Source organism: Ylistrum balloti, unplaced genomic scaffold, assembly GCF_031769215.1.
Source record: "Ylistrum balloti isolate Yb309-2 unplaced genomic scaffold, AGI_CSIRO_Ybal_v1 Utg371750, whole genome shotgun sequence".
Lineage (NCBI taxonomy): Eukaryota > Metazoa > Mollusca > Bivalvia > Pectinida > Pectinidae > Ylistrum > Ylistrum balloti.
In genome coordinates this window covers 193758-215693 of record NW_026782877.1, presented here as the reverse complement: position 1 = coordinate 215693, position 21936 = coordinate 193758, and the positions used below count along the sequence as shown (strand labels likewise).

Here is a 21936-nt window from a genome sequence, read left to right as displayed (position 1 = left end):
TTGGTCTTATGTTCTTGTCGTAATGTTCCTTTCAAATTCTCATGAAGTTTGATCAAGTCTGTTTGTGTGAAGGTGTGTACAATTCCTAATGATAGAGAAGTGAATAAAACTAACCATTGTTGTCTGCTTCGCTGTGAAATTATTAATAAGGAGTACAAGCCTTCCAGAATACGTCAACTGCCATTTTATTCTCACCAAAAACTAACAGAGAAAAAAAACAAATTGAACGTATTTCCGGAATTAAGTACAAACTAAAACGAAAAATAAAACCAACTGAAAATATCCGGAATAGAGTTATCTCCCCCTAGACAATAAATATTATATTTGGTAGATATCTCACTGACCAGTATATCATAATATATAACACCGTAGCATAACTTCTTTCATCTCTAACATCTTGAACAGAACTGATTGTCTCGTGTCATTCTTTCACTACTTCTTATGAAAAAATAAAAACATTATTACCGATTTCTATTTAAATCAAAATTGGTGGACATTGGTCTGACAATTAAACGGACTCTCTGTTTGTAACGTACCAACAATATCCAATTGTATAAAGTCCGTATGTATTGTGCCGTTGCTAGGCGATAATAATGATATTTATGTATACAAATAATTAGTTTTCGGAATGCTTGACTCTCAGATCATTAGAACCTAATATGTTTATATATCTGTTTGGAAATTCTATACATGGAAACATTAAGGGTGTGCGCCAGGTTGACTTTATCTATCTACAGAGTGTGTGTCATGTTGACTTTATCTATCTACAGATTGTGTGTCATGTTGACTTTATCTATCTACAGAGTGTGTGCCAGGTTGACTTTATCTATCCACAGAGTGTGTACCAGGTTGACGTTATCTATCTACAGAGTGTGTACCAGGTTGACTCTATCTATCTACAGAGTGTGTACCAGGTTGACTTTATCAATCTACAGAGTGTGTGTCATGTTGACTTTATCTATCTACAGAGTGTGTACTAGGTTGACTTTATCTATCTACAGAGTGTGTGTCAGGTTGACTTTATCTATCTACAGAGTGTGTGTCAGGTTGACTTTATCTATCTACAGATTGTGTGTCATGTTGACTTTATCTATCTACAGAGTGTGTGCCAGGTTGACTTTATCTATCTGTGTACCAGGTTGACTTTATCTATCTACAGAGTGTGTACCAGGTTGACTTTATCAATCTACAGAGTGTGTGTCATGTTGACTTTATCTATCTACAGAGTGTGTACTAGGTTGACTTTATCTATCTACAGAGTGTGTGTCAGGTTGACTTTATCTATCTACAGAGTGTGTGTCAGGTTGACTTTATCTATCTACAGAGTATGTGCCAGGTTGACTTTATCTATCTACAGAGTGTGTGTCAGGTTGACTTTATCTATCTACAGAGTGTGTGCCAGGTTGACTTTATCTATCTACAGAGTGTGTGCCAGGTTGACGGTATCTATCTACGGAGTGTGTGTCACATTTAGTTTATCCATCTACAGAGTGTGTGCCACATTGACTTTATCTATCTACAGAGTTGGCGTCAGGTTAACTTTATCTATCTACAGAGTGTGTGCCAGGTTGACTTTATCTATCTACAGAGTGTGTGCCAGGACGACTTTCTCAACAGAGTGTGTGCCACGTTGACTGTATCTATCTACAGAGTGTGTGCCAGGCTGACTTTATCTATCTACAGAGTGTGTGCAAGGTTGACATTTTCAACAATGTGTGTGCCACGTTGACTGTATCTATCTACAGAGTGTGTGTCATGTTGACTTTATCTATCTACAGATTGTGTGTCAGGTTGACTTTATCTATCTACAGAGTGTGTGCCAGGTTGACTTTATCTATCCACAGAGTGTGTACCAGGTTGACGTTATCTATCTACAGAGTGTGTACCAGGTTGACTTTATCAATCTACAGAGTGTGTGTCATGTTGACTTTATCTATCTACAGAGTGTGTACCAGGTTGACTTTATCTATCTACAGAGTGTGTGTCATGTTGACTTTATCTATCTACAGAGTGTGTACCAGGTTGACTTTATCTATCTACAGAGTGTGTGTCAGGTTGACTTTATCTATCTACAAAGTGTGTGCCAGGTTGACTTTATCTATCTACAGAGTGTGTACCAGGTTGACTGTATCTATCTACGGAGTGTGTGTCACATTTAGTTTATCCATCTACAGAGTGTGTGCCACATTGACTTTATCTATCTACAGAGTTGGCGTCAGGTTAACTTTATCTATCTACAGAGTGTGTGTCAGGTTGACTTTATCTATCTACAGAGTGTGTGCCAGGTTGACTTTCTCAACAGAGTGTGTGCCACGTTGACTGTATCTATCTACAGAGTGTGTGCCAGGCTGACTTTATCTATCTACAGAGTGTGTGCCAGGTTGACATTCTCAACAATGTGTGTGCCACGTTGACTTTATCTATCTACAGAGTGTGTGCCAGGTTGACATTCTCAACAATGTGTGTGCCACGTTGACTGTATCTATCTACAGAGTGTGTGTCATGTTGACTTTATCTATCTACAGAGTGTGTGTCAGGTTGACTTTATCTATCTACAGAGTGTGTGCCAGGTTGACTTTATCTATCTACAGAGTGTGTGCCAGGTTGACTTTCTCAACAGAGTGTGTGCCACGTTGACTGTATCTATCTACAGAGCGTGTGTTAGGTTGACTTTATCTATCTACAGAGTGTGTGTCAGGTTGACTTTATCTATCTACAGAGTGTGTGTCATGTTGACTTTATCTACAGAGTATGTACCAGGTTGACTTTATCTATCTACAGAGTGTGTGCCAGGTTGACTTTATCTATCTACAGAGTGTGTGTCAGGTTGACTTTATCTATCCACAGAGTGTGTGTCAGGTTGACTCTATCTATCTACAGAGTATGTGCCAGGTTGACTTCATTTATCTACGGAGTGTGTGTCACATTTAGTTTATCCATCTACAGAGTGTGTGCCACATTGACTTTATCTATCTACAGAGTTGGCGTCAGGTTAACTTTATCTATCTACAGAGTGTGTGTCAGGTTGACTTTATCTATCTGTGTGCAGAGTGTGTGCCAGGTTGACTTTCTCAACAGAGTGTGTGCCACGTTGACTGTATCTATCTACAGAGTGTGTGCCAGGCTGACTTTATCTATCTACAGAGTGTGTGCCAGGTTGACATTCTCAACAATGTGTGTGCCACGTTGACTTTATCTATCTACAGAGTGTGTGCCAGGTTGACATTCTCAACAATGTGTGTGCCACGTTGACTGTATCTATCTACAGAGTGTGTGTCAGGTTGACTTTATCTATCTATAGAGTGTGTGCGAGGTTGTCTTTATCTATCTACAGAGTGTGTGCCAGGTTGACTTTATCTATCTACAGAGTGTGTGTCAGGTTGACTTTATCTATCTACAGAGTGTGTGTCAGGTCAACTTTATCTACAGAGTATGTACCAGGTTGACTTGATCAATCTACAGAGTGTTGCCAGGTTGAATTTATCCATCTACAGAAAGTGAAATCTACCTTTATGTGTGTGTATTTTTTACATAATGATGAATGATGTCCAGCGAAACATATTTTGTTTATTTATTTTGAAAGGGAAACAACAATGGTAAACAACTACATCGGTAAATACCTAGACCGAGCGGATACATAACCTTTATACTGGAACAGCGAGAGGAATATCTACAGTTCATTGTCAGTCTTATACTAAGATATATGACTGTATAAATACAGTGATAGCAAATTCATAGATGTCATGACTGACTGATGGGTAATATCTATTTTAATGATTATTGCATCGTGACATTTTCGATGTTATATCGCAGAAGGAAACAGAATAGTTGCCAATGTCATCATTTTGACGACAATAAAACCCATAATCCCTATTAAATTCTAAATATCTATAAAGTATATTTATGTCTAGTTTAAACAATAGTTATGAAAAAATCCTTGTTGATTTTTTAAAAGCATATTTTGATCTAAATGTCTTTTAAGAAGTTTGGACGCATATACCTGGTTGCAAGCTAGATATATTGGTTAGGAACTGACCGTTGTCAACAACGAAAACTAACAGTAGCAGTGTTAGAATGATATTTATCTAAACATATACCCATCAGTGTCACGTGTTAAGGTAACATCTAGGTCGATCAACGACTTGTTATAATGGGCGTGTCATTATCATTAAACCATCAAGTACCTCGACGGCTTAAACGGATTGTATTAGAACAGACATTCTGGAAAAGTTCCATCAAAATCAAACAATTCTACAGACGCTCTGCAAACTAATTCAAAGACAAAATTATCCAGTTGTTTTGTCCTTTCCTGTAAATAAAGAGAAATGCTAAGAGCCTATCGTTTGGACAACCAACCGGAAACTTGAGAACACCTGACCAGAAGAAACATTTAATGGACTAACAAGAGACTTTGCGTTTATGACTGAATGAATTCTGATCAATATTGAAAAGGTGATAAAAACAATGGTCAAAGAGAGAACTACGCATGTCCATGAAATGTGTTATATCTTCAAAATTATTTACATATCATTTAATTAAGGAACAATTGGTCGTGTTGTTATTTGTGTTAAAATTTCCGATAATTGAGTCACGACTTGAGCTGATAATTGAGTCACGACTTGAGCTGATAATTGAGTCGAGACTTGAGCTGATAATTGAGTCATGACTTGAGATGATAATTAAGTCAAGACTTGAGCTGATAATTGAGTCACGCCTTAAGCATATAATTAAATCAATTTTTTTGAACTGATAATTGAGTCACGACTTGAGCATATAATTGAGTCACGACTTGAGCTGATAATTGAGTCACGACTTGAGCTGATAATTGAGTCACGACTTGAGCTGATAATTGCGTCACGACTTAAGCATATAATTGTATCACGACTTGAGGTGATAATTGAGTCATGACTTGAGCATATAATTGAGTCACGATTTGAACTGATAATTGAGTCACGACTTGAGCTGATAATTGAGTCACGACTTGAGCTGATAATTGAGTCACGACTTGAGCTGATAATTGCGTCACGACTTGAGCATATAATTGAGTCACGACTTGAGCTATGTTTTTGGGTATATTACATATCAATAACAAGAAAGAAAGCAATATATCCAGAAATGAAATTTTATTAAATGACGAATAACATGACAGACATGGTAACAAAAAGTGAACCAGTTTGTTCAAACATATTTACAACATAAACAATATCATAATGTTCAAGAGATGGAGCATGAAATGTGACACAGGATTGCAATCCTGTCAATCATAGCAGTCCAGCACAATCCCAAGTTTTGACTCAAGACATCGTGTTATCACTAACATAACTGATATCTGAGGTAAAACACAACAGTATGACAACATACAATAATATAATAATGTTCAATTGTAACATTGTGCCACTTTTCTAAACTGAAGATCGCATGTGCATAAATAACGGGGAATGATTCACATAATTTTTGTCGAGTACAAGGTAACTACCTGGTTGAAATATTGCATCTACACCAACTTTCAAATCATGTGATCAATTTCCACTGAAAACTGCTAATAAACACTAACCAGAAATTACTTTGAATGTACATGTTTTAGTGGTAAACGTATTTTCGCGCTTTTCACGCCAAACGTTTTGTGCTAAGATCTTATTGCGCTAAATGTCACTTTTTTATATAATTTATCTAGAACAGTTTAATTGATGCATGAATTAATCGAAATTATCGAAAAGTGGCGATGCGCTAAAATTTGATTGTGCTAAATTAGATACATGTATAGTAACATACATAGGTCATTTGATAATCTGTACGGTAGTCATCTATTGGTTTAAATATTATGTCACATGATGACCTCCTTAAGGTATATAAACTGCGAAAAAAACTTTTAAGTTTATACTAATCACTCTTTTTGGCGCGAAAGAAAATGCGCAAGGATCCTTACTGTGGAAGGAAACCGGAGTATCCAGGGAAAACCCACGTGGTCGAGTAGATGACGCCATACCTTTTCACGTCCGTACCAGGAATCGAACCCCGAACGCCTAAGTGAAAGTCGAATGTGTTACGCGTGTTTTTCTCAGAGATTGCTTTCTTCAGCAAAGGAAACTAGGAAAATCAAAATGGCTTAGGTCCAGTCTATAATACGGGATACTTATTATAAATTCTTTCTTATCAAAAATGTCTGCACAATATTACATTTTCAGAATGAAGCATTTTAATATTATCTTTTATTCATTCAATAGATACATGTATATTGGCATAATGGTACCACTTTCATCAAGTAAGTCCTAATAAATACATTTCATTTCAACAGGATCATGAATAGTACAATAGGGCGAGTCCAGATATCTGTAGGAATATCAGACAACCGATATTTGTTATATATTTAAACTATAAAAAGGTGTTTATAAGTAAACATGTCTCATTGAATTCCACGTGTATAATTCAGTTTATTGTTACGTCACCTTAGGTAATGAAATGACGTCACAGATTGCATTATGACGTAACAATTGAGAGCATCGATATAAAGCAAAAATCACTTTGAGTTTGTTGTAGAAATGTCCATTTTCTACCTTATGTGCTTGAAAAATCAACCATATAATGAAAATAATTTTAAGCCGTTTCCATTTGATATACGATTCCTACAACTCTTCATGTAAGATTCAATCATTACGGATAAACAGGAGATGGGCCTGAACGGAAACTTTAACAGTTAAAACACTTTGCACAGGTGGCTTTTGCAAAGAATATGATTTTTTTTCTTGGTGATAAATGGATAAGTTTGAGGTTTCATTGCGGCAGACGATTTTCGCGGATTTCCCGTCATTGAAGGTGTTGATTATTAACCAAAAGTCAAGGCTCAAACAGAGTTTCAGGCTTGATCGTATCCATATATAGGATGGTTCTGAGCCAAGCCGTGTGTAGCGTTCGCTGGATTGTCCGTTAGAGGGTGGTGATGGCAGCAATTACGTTACCCCCTCCTGCAATACATCCCAGACAGAACGAATAGCTCCAAGGTATCTTATTAATGATAGCTAGAACATTGGGTAAGCTTTTACGACTATCCAATAGTTTAAAATTAATCCAAATCACTACACTGAAACCAAGGAGGTATTTATCTATATATAAAACATCCGTACAACTATGGAGGTTGTTTTTTACATCGGCTATTGCAAACACACAGTTTCAACGAACGCCTGACTGCATTATATCAAATGCATGATGGTGTAATTTGAAGCAGCCATTTGCTTTAGTGAACCTATTTAGGTCAATGGTCACGCTTCACGACACGACATTGCGTTTGCACCTTTGCTCTTATTGCATGGTTAACTCTCTGTATATAGATTACTGTAAATACAACAAAACAATTATTTCCTCTCTAGCAATATCCAGAAATTATAATACAATATTCAGCTCAATTGCATGTTAGAAACGTTCTTAAGATCTGTATTAATTTATTTCATTTCTTTTTAAGCTTTTTCTGTTTGAAAAGAAAGCATGACGGTGGCATTCTAGAGATTAGAGATTAAAATGTTGACTCCACGTCATTATTCAAAACATGAAACAACACTACCAGGAAGTATTCAATTCGCAACATACACAGCTTTGTGACCCAAGAGACACAAGATTTTAATTTCTAATAACACTCAGACACATGTGTGTTACATGAATACACAAATACACTTCGTAAAATCGTAAAATAGCTGTGGTTTATTTTCACATGTATATTCACATTAGCATTGCTTTTGTTTACAAAGACTTGCATGATGGTATGTCCCCATACGGAATGCAAAATTCCCCCGGTACGCACACAACAAACAAGCCATATTCGAGATCTCCCCGTAACCAGCTGGGTGTTGCCACTGATACTGTCTGTAGAATCAGCAGTACTAGGGCCATAATGCCACACAATAGAGTCAGTCTGGATGTCATCTTTAAAAGCGTGTAGTATGTGTTCTAAATGAGCCAGTACTTCCGGCTCATACATATATACATGTGTACATCTATATATATCAAACCGGGGTTTATAACAGGAAAATTCTGAATTCTTCATTGAGTCATAAAAACATATCAATTTTTCAGGAATACTTACCCAGATTTACATGACGGGTGTTGCCGTAGAAGCTGACGATGCTTACTCTTCCGAAACATCTGGTCTCATTTTCCTGGTACTTTTTCAAGTGTCATCTGTGTAAATCGTTCCTTTTTTCATACATTATCCTAGTTTCCTCAAATTTGAAATTGAATTACGATTCTGTTAATATATAGGTACTTCCCGTGAGAGTGTGTTGTGATGGCAAAGTTCCCTGTGCGGGATATGTTTGTCACGGAAGGGTGTAGCGATGGCACAGTCCCCTGTGCTATATATGTATTTCACGAGAGTGTGTACTGATGTCACAGTCCCCTGTGCTAGATATGTATTTTACGGGAGGGTGAAATGATGTCACAGTCCCCTGTGCTAGATATGTATTTCATGGGAGGGTGTAGTGATGTCATAGTCCCCTGTGTTAGATATGTATTTCACTGGAGTGTGAAGTGATGTCACAGTCCAATGTGTTAGATATGTATTTCACGGGAGGATGTAGTGATGTCACAGTCCCCTGTGCTAGATATGTATTTCACGGTAGGGAGAGGTGATACCACCGTCCACTGTGCTAGATATGTATTTCACGATAGGGAGAGGTGATGCCACAGTCCCCTGTGCTAGATATGTATTTCACGGGAGGATGTTGTGATGTCATATTCCCCTGTGCTAGATATGTATTTCACGGGAGGATGTTGTGATGTCATATTCCCCTGTGCTAGATATGTATTTCACGGGAGGATGTTGTGATGGCACAGTCCCCTATACGAGATATGTATTCAACGAGAGTGTGAAGTGGTGTCACAGTCCTCTGTGCTAGATATGTATTTCACGGCAGGGAGAGGTGATACCACAGTCCACTGTGCTAGATATGTATTTCACGGCAGGGAGAGGTGCCACAGTCCCCTGTGATGTATTTCACAGTCCCCTGTGCTAGATATGTATTTCACGGGAGGATGTGACAGTCCCCTGTGCTAGTGATGTCACATTCCCCTGTGCTAGATATGTATTTCACGGGAGGATGTTGTGACTAGATATGTATTTCACGGGAGGATGTTGTGATGTCATATTCCCTTGTGCTAGATATGTATTCTACGGGAGGGTGAAGTGATGTCACAGTCCCCTGTGCTAGATATGTATTTCACGGGAGGATGTTGTGATGTCACATTCCCCTGTGCTAGATATGTATTTCACGGGAGGATGTTGTGATGTCACATTCCCCTGTGCTAGATATGTATTTCACGGGAGGATGTTGTGATGTCACATTCCCCTGTACTAGATATGTATTTCACGGGAGTGTGTGAAGTGGTGTATTTCACAGTCCTCTGTGCTAGATATGTATTTCACGGGAGTGTGAACATTCCCCTGTGCTAGATGTATTTCACGGGAGGATGTTGTGATGTCACATCCCCCTGTGTCACAGTCCTCTGTGCTAGATATGTATTTCACGGCAGGGAGAGGTGATGCCACAGTCCCCTGTGCTAGATATGTATTTCACGGGAGGATGTTGTGATGTCACAGTCCCCTGTGCTAGATATGTATTTCACGGGAGGATGTTGTGATGTCACATCCCCCTGTGCTAGATATGTATTTCACGGGAGGATGTTGTGATGTCACATTCCCCTGTGCTAGATATGTATTTCACGGGAGGATGTTGTGATGTCATATTCAGATATTCCACCTGTGCTAGATATGTATTTCACGGGAGGATGTTGTGATGTCACATTCCCCTGTGCTAGATATGTATTTCACGGGAGGATGTTGTGATGTCACATTCCCCTGTGCTAGATATGTATTTCACGGGAGGATGTTGTGATGTCACATCCCCCTGTGCTAGATATGTATTTCACGGGAGGATGTTGTGATGTCACATTCCCCTGTGCTAGATATTTATTTCACGGGAGGATGTTGTGATGTCACATTCCCCTGTGCTAGATATGTATTTCACGGGAGGATGTTGTGATGTCATATTCCCCTGTGCTAGATATTTATTTCACGGGAGGATGTTGTGATGTCACATTCCCCTGTGCTAGATATGTATTTCACGGGAGGATGTTGTGATGTCATATTCCCCTGTGCTAGATGTGTATTTCATATAAGATCACTTTACTAAATGATGAATTTGGTTATTATAGCACCTTTGTCTGATAGTTTACCGAAGCTATGAACGTTAGCATTCAATATTGTCATAATCTCCTGTTTCCACTCGAATTACTCGCAAATACTCACTCATCATTTGTTTATTTATTTGTTGTCATTTCCATGGGGTCATCTGTAATAGTTTTAAACCGGATTTCGAGTTAGGTTTGTCTCGTGTTTTTCGTTTTTGTTTATAAACTTTACGAAGTCCAGCTCTGTGTCAGGGGAAGTAACTCTTACGAAAGAGTGCGATACTGCGCATTCTAAATGGGGGAAGGGCAGTTATTGGACTATCACGACTGAATTGACAACTTTAAAAGCTGTTTTGTGACATGATCTTAAGAATGAATCTTATATAACACGGATCAAAATACAATTATTGTGTCTTTAATATAACGATTATGTATAGTGAAAAAAATAAATAAACTAAATGAAAATGTAGCTCAAAAATTTAATTCATAGATTCCTTAATGAAAAATTGATAATTCCTAATAAAAATGACAACAACTATAACACAGACGCCCATGTGTTTATTCACTAAAAACATTTAAACATAAAAAACCAATTGTTATAGTTCAACATCTGGATTCGTGCAGTAAAAGATGAATAAAAATATCTTACATATTCGTGCATTTACACACTTATACTACTTTTATCAAATTTATATATTTACATGAGACATATATAACACATATATATACGTCTCTGTTTACATAAATATTATATTTATCAAGTTTGCAAAAAAGTCCAATTTTACATGCAAATTATTTACATATGCGTGATATGTACGTGTTTTGTGTATATATGTTTATGTTTAGATTTGCTTGCTTCATTTGAAACCATTTGGAATGATTACTTTTCTGCTTTAAATGTCAATTGTTGAGTATGAAATAATGAACAGCATACCACATGGTGGAGTGTGAAAACCATGTTTTTCATTACTTTTATCAAAGACGTATATAACACATATACGTCTCTGCTTTTATTAACCTGCACTCAAAGTAGATTACCGACATTCTAGTGAACCGTACCAAATTGTCCCTGTATGGCAATACGTACATTTTGGTGATAATTACGTTATTTACATTTATTTCATTGGACAGTGATAACGTTCACTTTCACAGCCGTTCGTCCTTTCAGCGGACGATGTGATATTTACATGAAAACATATGTATATATAGACCGCGAAATGTAACAAAGCTGATTGGTGCAGACGAAATCTCGTACATTCAAACGAGACTCTCCGTAAATGTGACGTATATCAAATAAATTTGGAAAAGTCTGATAAGAGTGAATTATCGTCTGGACTGCTGGATTTCTCGGCACCATGACGATCTACAAAGTGATACCACAAGACAAGAAAGAAGAGAAGAAAGTTTTAGAGAAAGATGTGCTGACTGTCCCATTGGTAAGACTCCCAATTGTTTTTTGAACAGCTGTCTTCTTCCGGGATTCGGAAAGAAAATGTCGGGTTATCAACATCGCCTTTGTATATTTATTGGAGGCGTACACAAAACAGTTCACGAATAAAAGATATTCCTATTTGTGTCATGATGGAGCAGAAAACAACCTTGGGAGCTACTGATGAGTTAACAAATGCTATCTTAACGTTACATTTTAATTTGAAATGAAAATCATATGAATCAATTTGCCCTTGTTTTGTTTTTGCGCAATGCAAATTAAACATTATGTAAACAAAACGATTGCCAGGTTTAATGGTTTCACTTTAAGTTTTGTGGACATTCTTGTACGTTAAGCTCTCAACATCGTTTCCTCTTCTTTTTTGATACTAGAACCGTATTGTTTACAAAGGTTTTAGTAATCAACATAATTAATATTGATCAGGATATGCTTGAAGCACTATTGTTGACATTTCTAATTTTGGTTTACATATCAAAATGGTTTGTAAGTTAACATATCTTTGTTTGTTTTTATGTGACATGTTGTACAGTTGATGTCACAATGACTTTCACTTTGAATATTAAAGTTTGGGTAGTATAAATACAATATAATTAAAGCATGTATACAATGTATAACAGAGCTATACTGATGGCTGTAAAAAAGTCACACAAACTTCCTCATATGAGCAAACATGAAAGTGTGTATGGTTTATAGCAGATGAAAATTGTGTGTAATCCAATTTTACTGAAGTGTAGCTGTCAATCACCTTGCATTTTTGGATTGTTTGATTTTTGGTTGAAAAGAAACATCAAACTAACAGGTGCGTAGTTCACTTTGATATAAAGAAACAGATTTTCTTTTCAATGACAATAATTGACATCCATCAAAATAGTATGAGTATGCCCCAGCGTCATATTTTCATTACACAAGATGCCTAGCTTGTTTGTTTGATTCTGATTAAACCTGAATCAGTAAAGAAAACTTTGGAACCTGGTCATGGGGGTTTATATGGGTACCATTCTCAATTGAAATTATTCATTCCTCCTTCAAATTTCTTCTCCAATTTGTCAATTTTCTTGCCTAACTGAGTAAATAAAGGCCTTCTTTTAAGTGAGTGGAAAAAGTCCTTACCAGGTTTATTTGGTAACTACAGTATTTATTATCAAACAATTTAACATGGAGACAGCACATATACATGACATCTGATGATTATTAAAATGTAATTTTCCACAATATGCCACTTTGAATCAATATGCTGCAGCATCAGGCATTTAGAATCATAATTCATAGTTTATTAATGTAATGTCACTGTATGCTAACTAAATATACTGCTTATGTTATTTGGTGTGCTGCCAAGTAATATGATACTGCTTCTCATGGCCCATCAACAATTTTTAGTTTTTGAGGAATATGATAAGCCACCATCATGATATGAATATGATAAGTCACGATTAGCTGATTATATAGAACTAGTTGTCAACATGTGTATTCCGGTGTGTCACAGGATCCAGTACAGGAAGTTTGTATCAGTCTATTCAATGACTGTGAACTCAACATACAGTTTGACCTTTAATTTGGCATCTTGCCAAATTTATCAATACATGTTACAAAATATGTGTATGATGGCCAGGTTTGGATGGAGTGTACATATTATAATGTAGATATAGATATATGGAAGTTTATAATGTCTGTAATAAATTTTAATTTGAACACATAACATTTAATCGGTTATTTGGTAATATCTCAGAAAGTTTCAATTTTAATGTATTTTAGTGTCAGATGATCTTGATGTTTTTCCCAGAATCACAGATAAGTAAGTACAAGAAACACTGCCCATTTCTAGGAAATCCCCAAGCAAAAATGCAGCTATCAAATTTCAAGTTGAAAAAATAAACACTGGCATCTAATTTTAAATAATAATAAATCATAGTCAATACATAAACTCAGCGACTCAGATCAAGACAAAAACAATTTTGAAATCCATTTATCCAACTTTTGATTATATATTAGAATTATGACCTAGTCTTTGGTGTCATAAAATATTTGTTAGTGTTGGGACAACCATTTTTGAAATTTTAAGCAAGGTGAAATACCATGAGTCGTAGATACTTCTTATCCACCAATTGTTAAATGTGAAAAGGTCATTTTTGTATGTTTTGGGTTTTCTTGTGTTATATGAAACTAGGAATCAAACATATCGGTCCTATTTGAGAGTAATTCTTCAGGACGTAAAATTGGATGATTATTTAAACCACATAAAAAAATAGAGCAAACCTCGGGTAAACTTGGCTGTATTACAGCACAATATTTCGTCAATAGTTGAACTTGCATCACCACTTCTCCTGTATATAGATCATCTGTTTCTGTTGTAGACTGATGCAGAGAACGCAGAGCCAGTACAAGTGAATGTCCGACAGCAGAGGTCGAAAACATGGTTGAATCTGTTCCTCATTCTTATTGCATTGCTGGTTTTGGCCACAGGGGCAACAGCTGGCTACTACCTGTACAAGAACCACATGTCTCCCAACAAGGTTTGCTCATATAGAAAACCTAATACGCATTATAACTGACAGTAATTATGATGGCTATTTCCATTATGTCTTAATATTTTCTAATTGAAACTGGTTTATCCATATTCAACTGGGAAATTAATCGCGAAATGGTTTTACTTTTGTTTCCAAATTTGATCTTAAATATCACTGAATCTTCTCAATTTGGACTCAGATAGCTTGACGTTCTCGAAATAGTTATTGCCTTTACGTTTTTTCAAGCAGAATTTAGTGCCAGATATAGGCCCATTCCCAGTGGCAAAGTCTTTAATTTTTTTCCCAATCCAAGGATTAAATTCCCAAAATAGCAGTTGTTTCATTATCTAATTGTCTAAATGTCTTTAGGGTGCTGACCTGTTATGCATTATTTTGTTGACAGTCAGTCCTAGCTTTAGATGGATGTGCATTGCTTTATCAAAGTATACAAGTTTAACAAGACAGAAATATACTGTATATATATATATATATAAATTATGAGTAAATTTTAATATCTACCTGGTATGTGTTCTGAATTTCTGTTTCCAATTTGGGATTTTGTTACATTTTTCACCATGCACTCCCAATATTTCTCAAGGTGGTATTTTTTTCTCTTTTTTTTTTCTTAATTTTTCTTTTTTTTTGTAAACAAGCAAAAGAGAGTTACCATTGGGTCAAAATTATGCCAGGTTTGTAAACAAAAATAATTTCAATTTCATAGCAATTATAAAAAAAAATAACTGTTATGCTACAAATAACATTAATTCATTTTTATTACACAGTACTAGTTTTGTATGACTCTAAACCCATGAGTTAACTGTTCCAGCTTAAACATGCCAAAGGACGATGCTCCTTTATTTTGAGGAAAGCCGAGGAGAGTCCCACTAGTCAGATGTTCCAAGACACCAGCAACCTTCCTAGGATTGACGATGGCGGTCTAACTGTTCCTGATGAGCGTCCATCTCGCAAACACCACCACCGTAAACATCGTAAACATCATCATGGCCCATTCTTCACCACAGTAAAAATGGAGGAGGAGATTGAGGTCACTGATAATATCTATGAACGTATCAGCATGCCACAAATTGATGATATACTCAAGTCTCTCATTCTGCATGACTTTGAAAGGGTAAGAAATTCTAATTTACATATATGTCCCTATCATTTAAGGTTGACTGTGTAGGGAGAATGTATAATTATATTAGTGTGTTTACTCTCAGAAATGGATTTGCAGAGAGTGATAGAAAATGGGAAGAATGATATAATTATTTTGAGTGTAAAAACAGGCAATATTCCTTCATAAATTTGTATGTTGGACATGTACTTAGCAGGTCTATTTGTAATAAGAGTGTCACTTGTAGTTTGTAATAAGGAGGTTACAAACACCTGGGAAACGGGTCGGGTCTCAAAGTTAGGGTTCATATACCCCAAATGAAAACTTTGTACCCATGACAACCCTAGTTTGTAATGTTTTATATTTCTAATTTTCTTGTAGATATCTAAGTATTGTTACTGCTTTCGTTTGTGATTTTTGGGACATTGATATCTGAATCCTGGACTCCAGCTTTTGCTGTTGAACTTGCTCACTCGAATTTTGATACCTCACAATATCTTTTAGAATTGCAACTAGTCAAAATCTTGTAATTGGTTTTCTGGATTTGACTGAAAGAAATGGTATAAAATTTCTGTTTTGTGTGGCATTTATGGGCTTATAATTGCATACTAGATAAAGTTAAATTCGTCATTAGGTGCTAGTTCATGAATGTCAACAAAAAGAGCAGTTCATTGCTCATTTTCCTTTTAATTTTTTTGGTTAATTTTTTTTTTTTTTTTTTTTTGATTGGTTCAGATTTCCTGAGCTTGTGTGATTTGATGTAAACACATTTTTTGCTTTTTAGAACAAGTCTGCCATTGTTGACTACCACGACAAAGTGTGCTATGTGATGAACCTTAACAGAAATGAAGTTTCGCCTCCCAGGAACCTCATTGATCTCCTCAATAAAATCAACGTGAGTATTTTCCCTAGCTACAGATACGTGATATTGGTCATAGACTAATACCCATTTCACCATTTCCATATCAGGTAATGAGACCTAGATTATTGGGACATCTTTCAAGAGACTTCATGGTGTAAATGGCTTTTCTGTATTACCAGTTGAAAATGTTTGGTATTGATGCATGATTCCAAGAGTTTGCGATTAAGTCCTAAAAATTTGCTTCCAGAAATAAAAGAATAATTTAAGCTTAACTTTGCATGTTGCTAGATCACAATGTGTACACCTCATCACATCCATCATTTACAAAATATCATACACAGATATTTTGATCGTCATACAAGTAGGAAAATTTATGTTGTTGACTCGCTGGACTTGTACATTTTTCTTATGACTCCCATCAGACCAGAGATACAGTATGTTATAGTAGAGACATCTGAACCCACCAAATAGATTATGATTATGGACCTACCTTTTCATTATTCTTTATTTCTTTCAAAAATTTATCTATTTGAGAGATGAATACCCTAGGTACAAAGTCTGATTTTTCTATTCACTTCAGATATAGGCTACTGCTACTGTTAAATATCCTCTCCTGTCTTAGGGAGAGCGATGTTTTTGGGGTAAAATTTTCATACTTAGGAGGATTTTTCAAATTAAAGAATTTACAAGATGTTGATTTTATATTTTGAACTGCATCAAAATTTAAACCTAACAATTACATGTTATGATACAAGTTTCTTTCTATTTGGCATGATTAACATAGAAATGTGCTATTCTTGGGAGGAAAAACTAGGGAATGTGCTATTCTTAGGAAGAAAAAGGAAAACTTCAGTGTCTTTTGCTTAAAAATTGCCAAAGAATGTGTGAGACCATGGCTCTCACACTCCATTTTGGGACTGGGGCCCGGGGCCTTTAGAATTGGGAAAAATAGCGGCGTTTTCCTTAGAATTAGGAAAACTTGGGGTCGAAATTGGGGAAAAAAGATACTATTTTGCATTGGGAATTCGGCACCAAATCTGGCAGATCGAGAGCCCTGGAGACATATGATAATATGTATTTTTGTAAACAGTTCTGAAGGAAATGAGATGATTGTTTTGATTGGTTAAAAAAAACAATGGTTTACTCCACAGTCTGGTTACTATCTTCCACGAGCAAATGTACTCAGGAGGAAGTACAGAGTGGTGAGCCCTGCTCTGAAGAATATTGCCAGTCTGGGACCCTACATTGTGAACGAATGTAGCACATACAAGACCTTCCAGCTGATGAGGATTGCTGGAGATGATGGTAAGTCTCATGGACAGTCTAGTTTAAAACAAGACTGTGTATTATAATATATAGTAACTTTTTATCCTTAAATTGGCCCAGGGATTCAGCATGATACCTATGATTCAGAAATAGGGATGGGCTTATTACCAGACAATATGAACAGCAAATATATTATGATTGACTTATTACCTGGCAATCTGAACAGCAAACAGACAATGATGGGCTTATTATCAGACAATCTGAACAGCAAATAGACTGATAGGCATTTTACCAGACAATCTGTACAGCAAATAGATTATGATAGGCATTTTACCAGACAATCTGAACAGGTAATAGACTATGATGGGCATTTTACCAGACAATCTGAACAGCAAATAGACTGATGGGCATTTTACCAGACAATCTGTACAGCAAATAGATTATGATAGGCATTTTACCAGACAATCTGAACAGGTAATAGACTATGATGGGCTTATTACAAGACAATCTGAACAGCAAATAGACTGATGGGCATTTTACCAGACAATCTGTACAGCAAATAGACTATGATGGGCATTTTACCAGACAATCTGAACAGGTAATAGACTATGATGGGCATTTTACCAGACAATCTGAACAGCAAATAGACTGATGGGCATTTTACCAGACAATCTGTACAGCAAATAGATTATGATAGGCATTTTACCAGACAATCTGAACAGGTAATAAATAGACTATGATGGGCTTATTACAAGACAATCTGAACAGCAAATAGACTATGATAGGCATTTTACCAGCTTACCCTGGATAGAAATAGTAATGTCATCTCTCAATAATTGATATCTTTAATAGTTTTATTGCTATTGAGTAAGTAATTTTCCGTCCTGAATTGTTATGACATCTCACAATTTATTGTTTAGGGAGGGGGATATCCCTTTACCCTTGGGGTATGACAAGGAAATTTCACCTTACTTAAAACATGGATACATCTGTCCAGGGAAGATAATAAGTTGACATTCTTATTACAGAAATGATGAGTCGGTTGATTGTGAAGAGAAGTGCTGGAGAGGTCATACAAGAGAAGAAATATGGCTACTATGAACATCACTCCAACTCCTTCTTAGAGTATGATATCACCCAGGACTTCGCAAAAAGCTTCTAAAGATGTTAGTGTTAGCAGCACTCTGTATATATATATATGTATGTATAACCCCCAGACAATGGCCACTATCACATCATTTAGCGATCAATCTTAACCGTGTGCTACACTTGTAGCAGGGCGCTATCCTTTCTTAGCCGTTGTGGACAACCATCTGTGGAGGTTGTAAATGAATTTAGCCAAGAATGATGTCAAGAGACTCAGCTTAAAAAAAACTTCACTGCAAAAGATCACTTCAGATTCAAACCGGAGTATTCGGTAGCACACTTTTGTCCTGCTGTGTCGTATTTAGACTCGTTCTTGTACAGAGGCGTCTGTTATTGGTCATTGTGGTATTATTAACAAAGAATCCTAGCAGAGAAGTCACAAGACACGTGCAAGAGTGTTTATGTTAGTGGATGAGAGTTTGTGTACAGGTCGTCAGGTGTTTTTGCTTGTCATATTTGTATTTTTTTTTTTTTATTTGACCATCTTAGGCACTTCTTGTGCAAACTGTAAATATGAAAAGTAATATTGAGATGAAATATGCGTACATTCACTCTTTTAACTTTTTCCAGTTTTTGCAATCAGGCAAGTTTTGCTCAAATTAATACAAAGATAAAAGTGTGATGAACGGATCAAAGACGTAGAACTATGTACAAAATGGAAGTTTCATACTGAGCCTAAACTGAAATATTGACCTATTATTGCCTAAACATAGTAATCAGAAAAAAAATCTTGTACTAAAATATTAATTGAGATTTTTGCCGATTGGTGACTTTCATTGTTTGAGTATTGAACATTGCATCTTCTCTTTCTTGTTCATTTATGAAAACATAATATGGAAAGGTGTAGCTTGAAAGACTAAATAAAACAGAAGTTACAAACAAAACCTTTGTGAAGAAGAAGAAATTTCTTACCTATAACCTAAGTGTAAATTTCTAGGTAGGGTTTTAACAGTAGGATATTATTTCTTGCTGATTTCATTGTTATTTTAATGAAATATCAGAAAAAAAATTAATACATCAAAATAATTTTGTTTTATGAAAAATTTTATTCTTTTTTTTAACTGTTAAGACAATAAATGTGTTTTTGAGTTAAGCACTCTTGTAGAGGGGAATCTATAAGATAACGCTTCATTAGCGAGATATATATTTATATTAAAGCCTGTTGTAGTTTTCTATCCTGTGTAGCATGGTGGTTTGTATCATCACAATGCTGAGTTAGCATTAAGTGTTGTTCCCAGGTGGGACCATTGCAATGGAAGTGTTATTATATTTCAAATTTTCTGCGTTTTTGTATCCATGCATGATATCCAAGGAAAATGTATTTTCTCTGCAAGTTGTCTCCCTTCCAACATGCTCTCAGACTGAAAATTGAGGGCTTTGCCATTTTTCCCCACAACTTGATGTAAAAAAATATTAACATAGTATAATGATCTTTTAAAGAATTTAATGTCTTGCTTTGAATTACAGAACAGACATAGTTGGGGCGATGTTTAAATAAAAAAATAAACTTGTGTCATAGTATCATTTGTTTTTTAATCTACCATTTCTTTATACATTTCATCATACATCTCTTTGTTGTTTCAATATTTGTTTTATCATCACTCTAATTGGAATTGTAAACACAAACTACTTTCACCTATGATGGAAGGCTAGTTAGAAAGGACTATGATAAGGCTGGGGTACAGTCATGTTTTTTCAATGAACAGCTATTTGTTTGTCATTGTAATTTGTATACGTCCCCCAACTACGATGTTTATTGTCAGTGTTGATGTTACTTGCAGTATGTAGATTTTCAACTCGTACATAGCTGTTTTCAATCAGTTTAAAGAACACCTTGTATTTGTTTCCGAAACAATTACATTGGCTTCTGTATCTTTGGAGAATAGGGGAGAAGTTTGATTTCTCTGGGATTGGAGCTCTGTGTACAAAGTTTCAGGACATGCATACATCAGAAAACATGAAAATGGAGGGAGGAAAAATTGTTGAGAATGAAGAATGATTAAGGTGCAGAGACTTGTGATAACCGGGATTAATTTTATTCAATAATAAAAAGTTTTACAATGATATATATTTTTTGTACATATTGTAATTTATCAGGCATAATTTTGACCTTTTTTGATATAAGGGAGGTAATTTTAATTGTATTCGAGGGTCGAGTTAATTAACGAAGGACAGAAGGTATAGATGTATGAGAGTACATAATGGAGAACAGGCAGAACAACTTAAACAGAAGATGTAGATTTTTTACATATAGACAGAGCTTATTTAGTAAGGACAGAGAAATGGCATTGTTGATTACAATTGGTTTGGGACATAAAGGAAAGTACAAAATGCAATATGTAATTTTTTGTTTCGCTTTGTTTGTTTTTGTTTGTTTTGTTTTGTTTTTTTTTCCACGGCCATTTTGTATACTGACACTTCCACATGTGCTATAAATGGAGGTTCAGAATTCTGTGCTAGTAGAAAATAATTTTACAACCATATAGCATCTGGATAATGAAGAAATGTAGATAATGGAAGTAGGGAACCATTTTTAGCATGAACATGATGACACAACATTTTTCCTGTGTTTGGGTTTTAAAACATGTTCTGTGTTTGTAACAAAAAGATTTGATTCCTGAACTTTCAGATAGAATTTTGTACTTTCCTTCTTGTCCATTTTTGTTATTCTTCCCCTTCTAGACTCTCCTCTTCTGTCGTTCCTAAACATCTTATTTATCATATTGTCATTTTGTATTCTAATACATTGTATATTGAAATCTTTTAATAAAAGTTGATTGTTCAATCTTTTATAGTCATTTTTAGTCTGCTGTTCAAATCATTCCGAAGTTCATGTGTAAATTTTCTTAATCCATTGTTGTGTATTGTCAATATAGGGACTGATATGAAAACAAAATGGCCAGTACACAGTCATATTTGCTTCAAGCTTTAGTCTAGAATCACAATTTCTCGGAAAAATCCTGAATGAACCATTTTCAAAATTCTAAGGTAAGTTCCCCTTGGTCTGTGGTTATGCTTAGTCAGCTGTCTTGGATTTTACCTAATAAAGTTTGTTATGGCTATTTGTTGTGATGTACTGGATTGATCTATTTCAGATTTCATTTGTAACTCCTCGTATGCCTCTATTTGTGCCAGATTGATTGAGGGACTGATCAGATAAAAAATGGCTGCCAGGCAACCATCTCTGATTTGGCAGTAAAATATTATTGTTGTTTCTGCAAAGGAATGTTCAAATGTTGTATCAGTAAGAGCAAAAACAGAGGAGAGTAAAGAAGGGAAAAGATCCAACTTCTATTGAATAAATAAAGATTTAACAATGGTGAGTGCCAAGATCACCCCTAAAATCTCTTGTTAGGTCACCTAAGAATGATGTCTCACGGTGACCTATTGCTATCCCCTTTCATCTGCTAACGTTCAT

The 21936-nt window shown here is 35.7% G+C and overlaps 1 protein-coding gene across 1 annotated transcript; it reads left to right on the top strand.

The window, feature by feature from the left end:
- Positions 1-11454: 11454 nt before the first annotated feature.
- On the top strand, positions 11455-21303 carry LOC132563503 (integral membrane protein 2B-like). The gene is made up of 6 exons (XM_060228262.1): positions 11455-11612; positions 13978-14136; positions 14957-15259; positions 16029-16139; positions 17258-17411; positions 18401-21303. The coding sequence occupies exons 1-6, from the start codon at positions 11532-11534 to the stop codon at positions 18532-18534; spliced, it is 942 nt and encodes a 313-aa protein (XP_060084245.1). The 5' UTR covers positions 11455-11531; the 3' UTR covers positions 18535-21303.
- The last annotated feature ends 633 nt before the right edge of the window (positions 21304-21936 follow it).

Bases quoted from the DNA above. Each gene is read 5' to 3' on its own strand.
- LOC132563503 (XM_060228262.1), top strand. From the start codon at position 11,532: ATGACGATCTACAAAGTGATACCACAAGACAAGAAAGAAGAGAAGAAA. The intron at 11,613-13,977 runs GTAAGACTCCCA...TTTCTGTTGTAG, and splicing joins ATGTGCTGACTGTCCCATTG to ACTGATGCAGAGAACGCAGA. The intron at 16,140-17,257 runs GTGAGTATTTTC...TTTACTCCACAG, and splicing joins ATCTCCTCAATAAAATCAAC to TCTGGTTACTATCTTCCACG.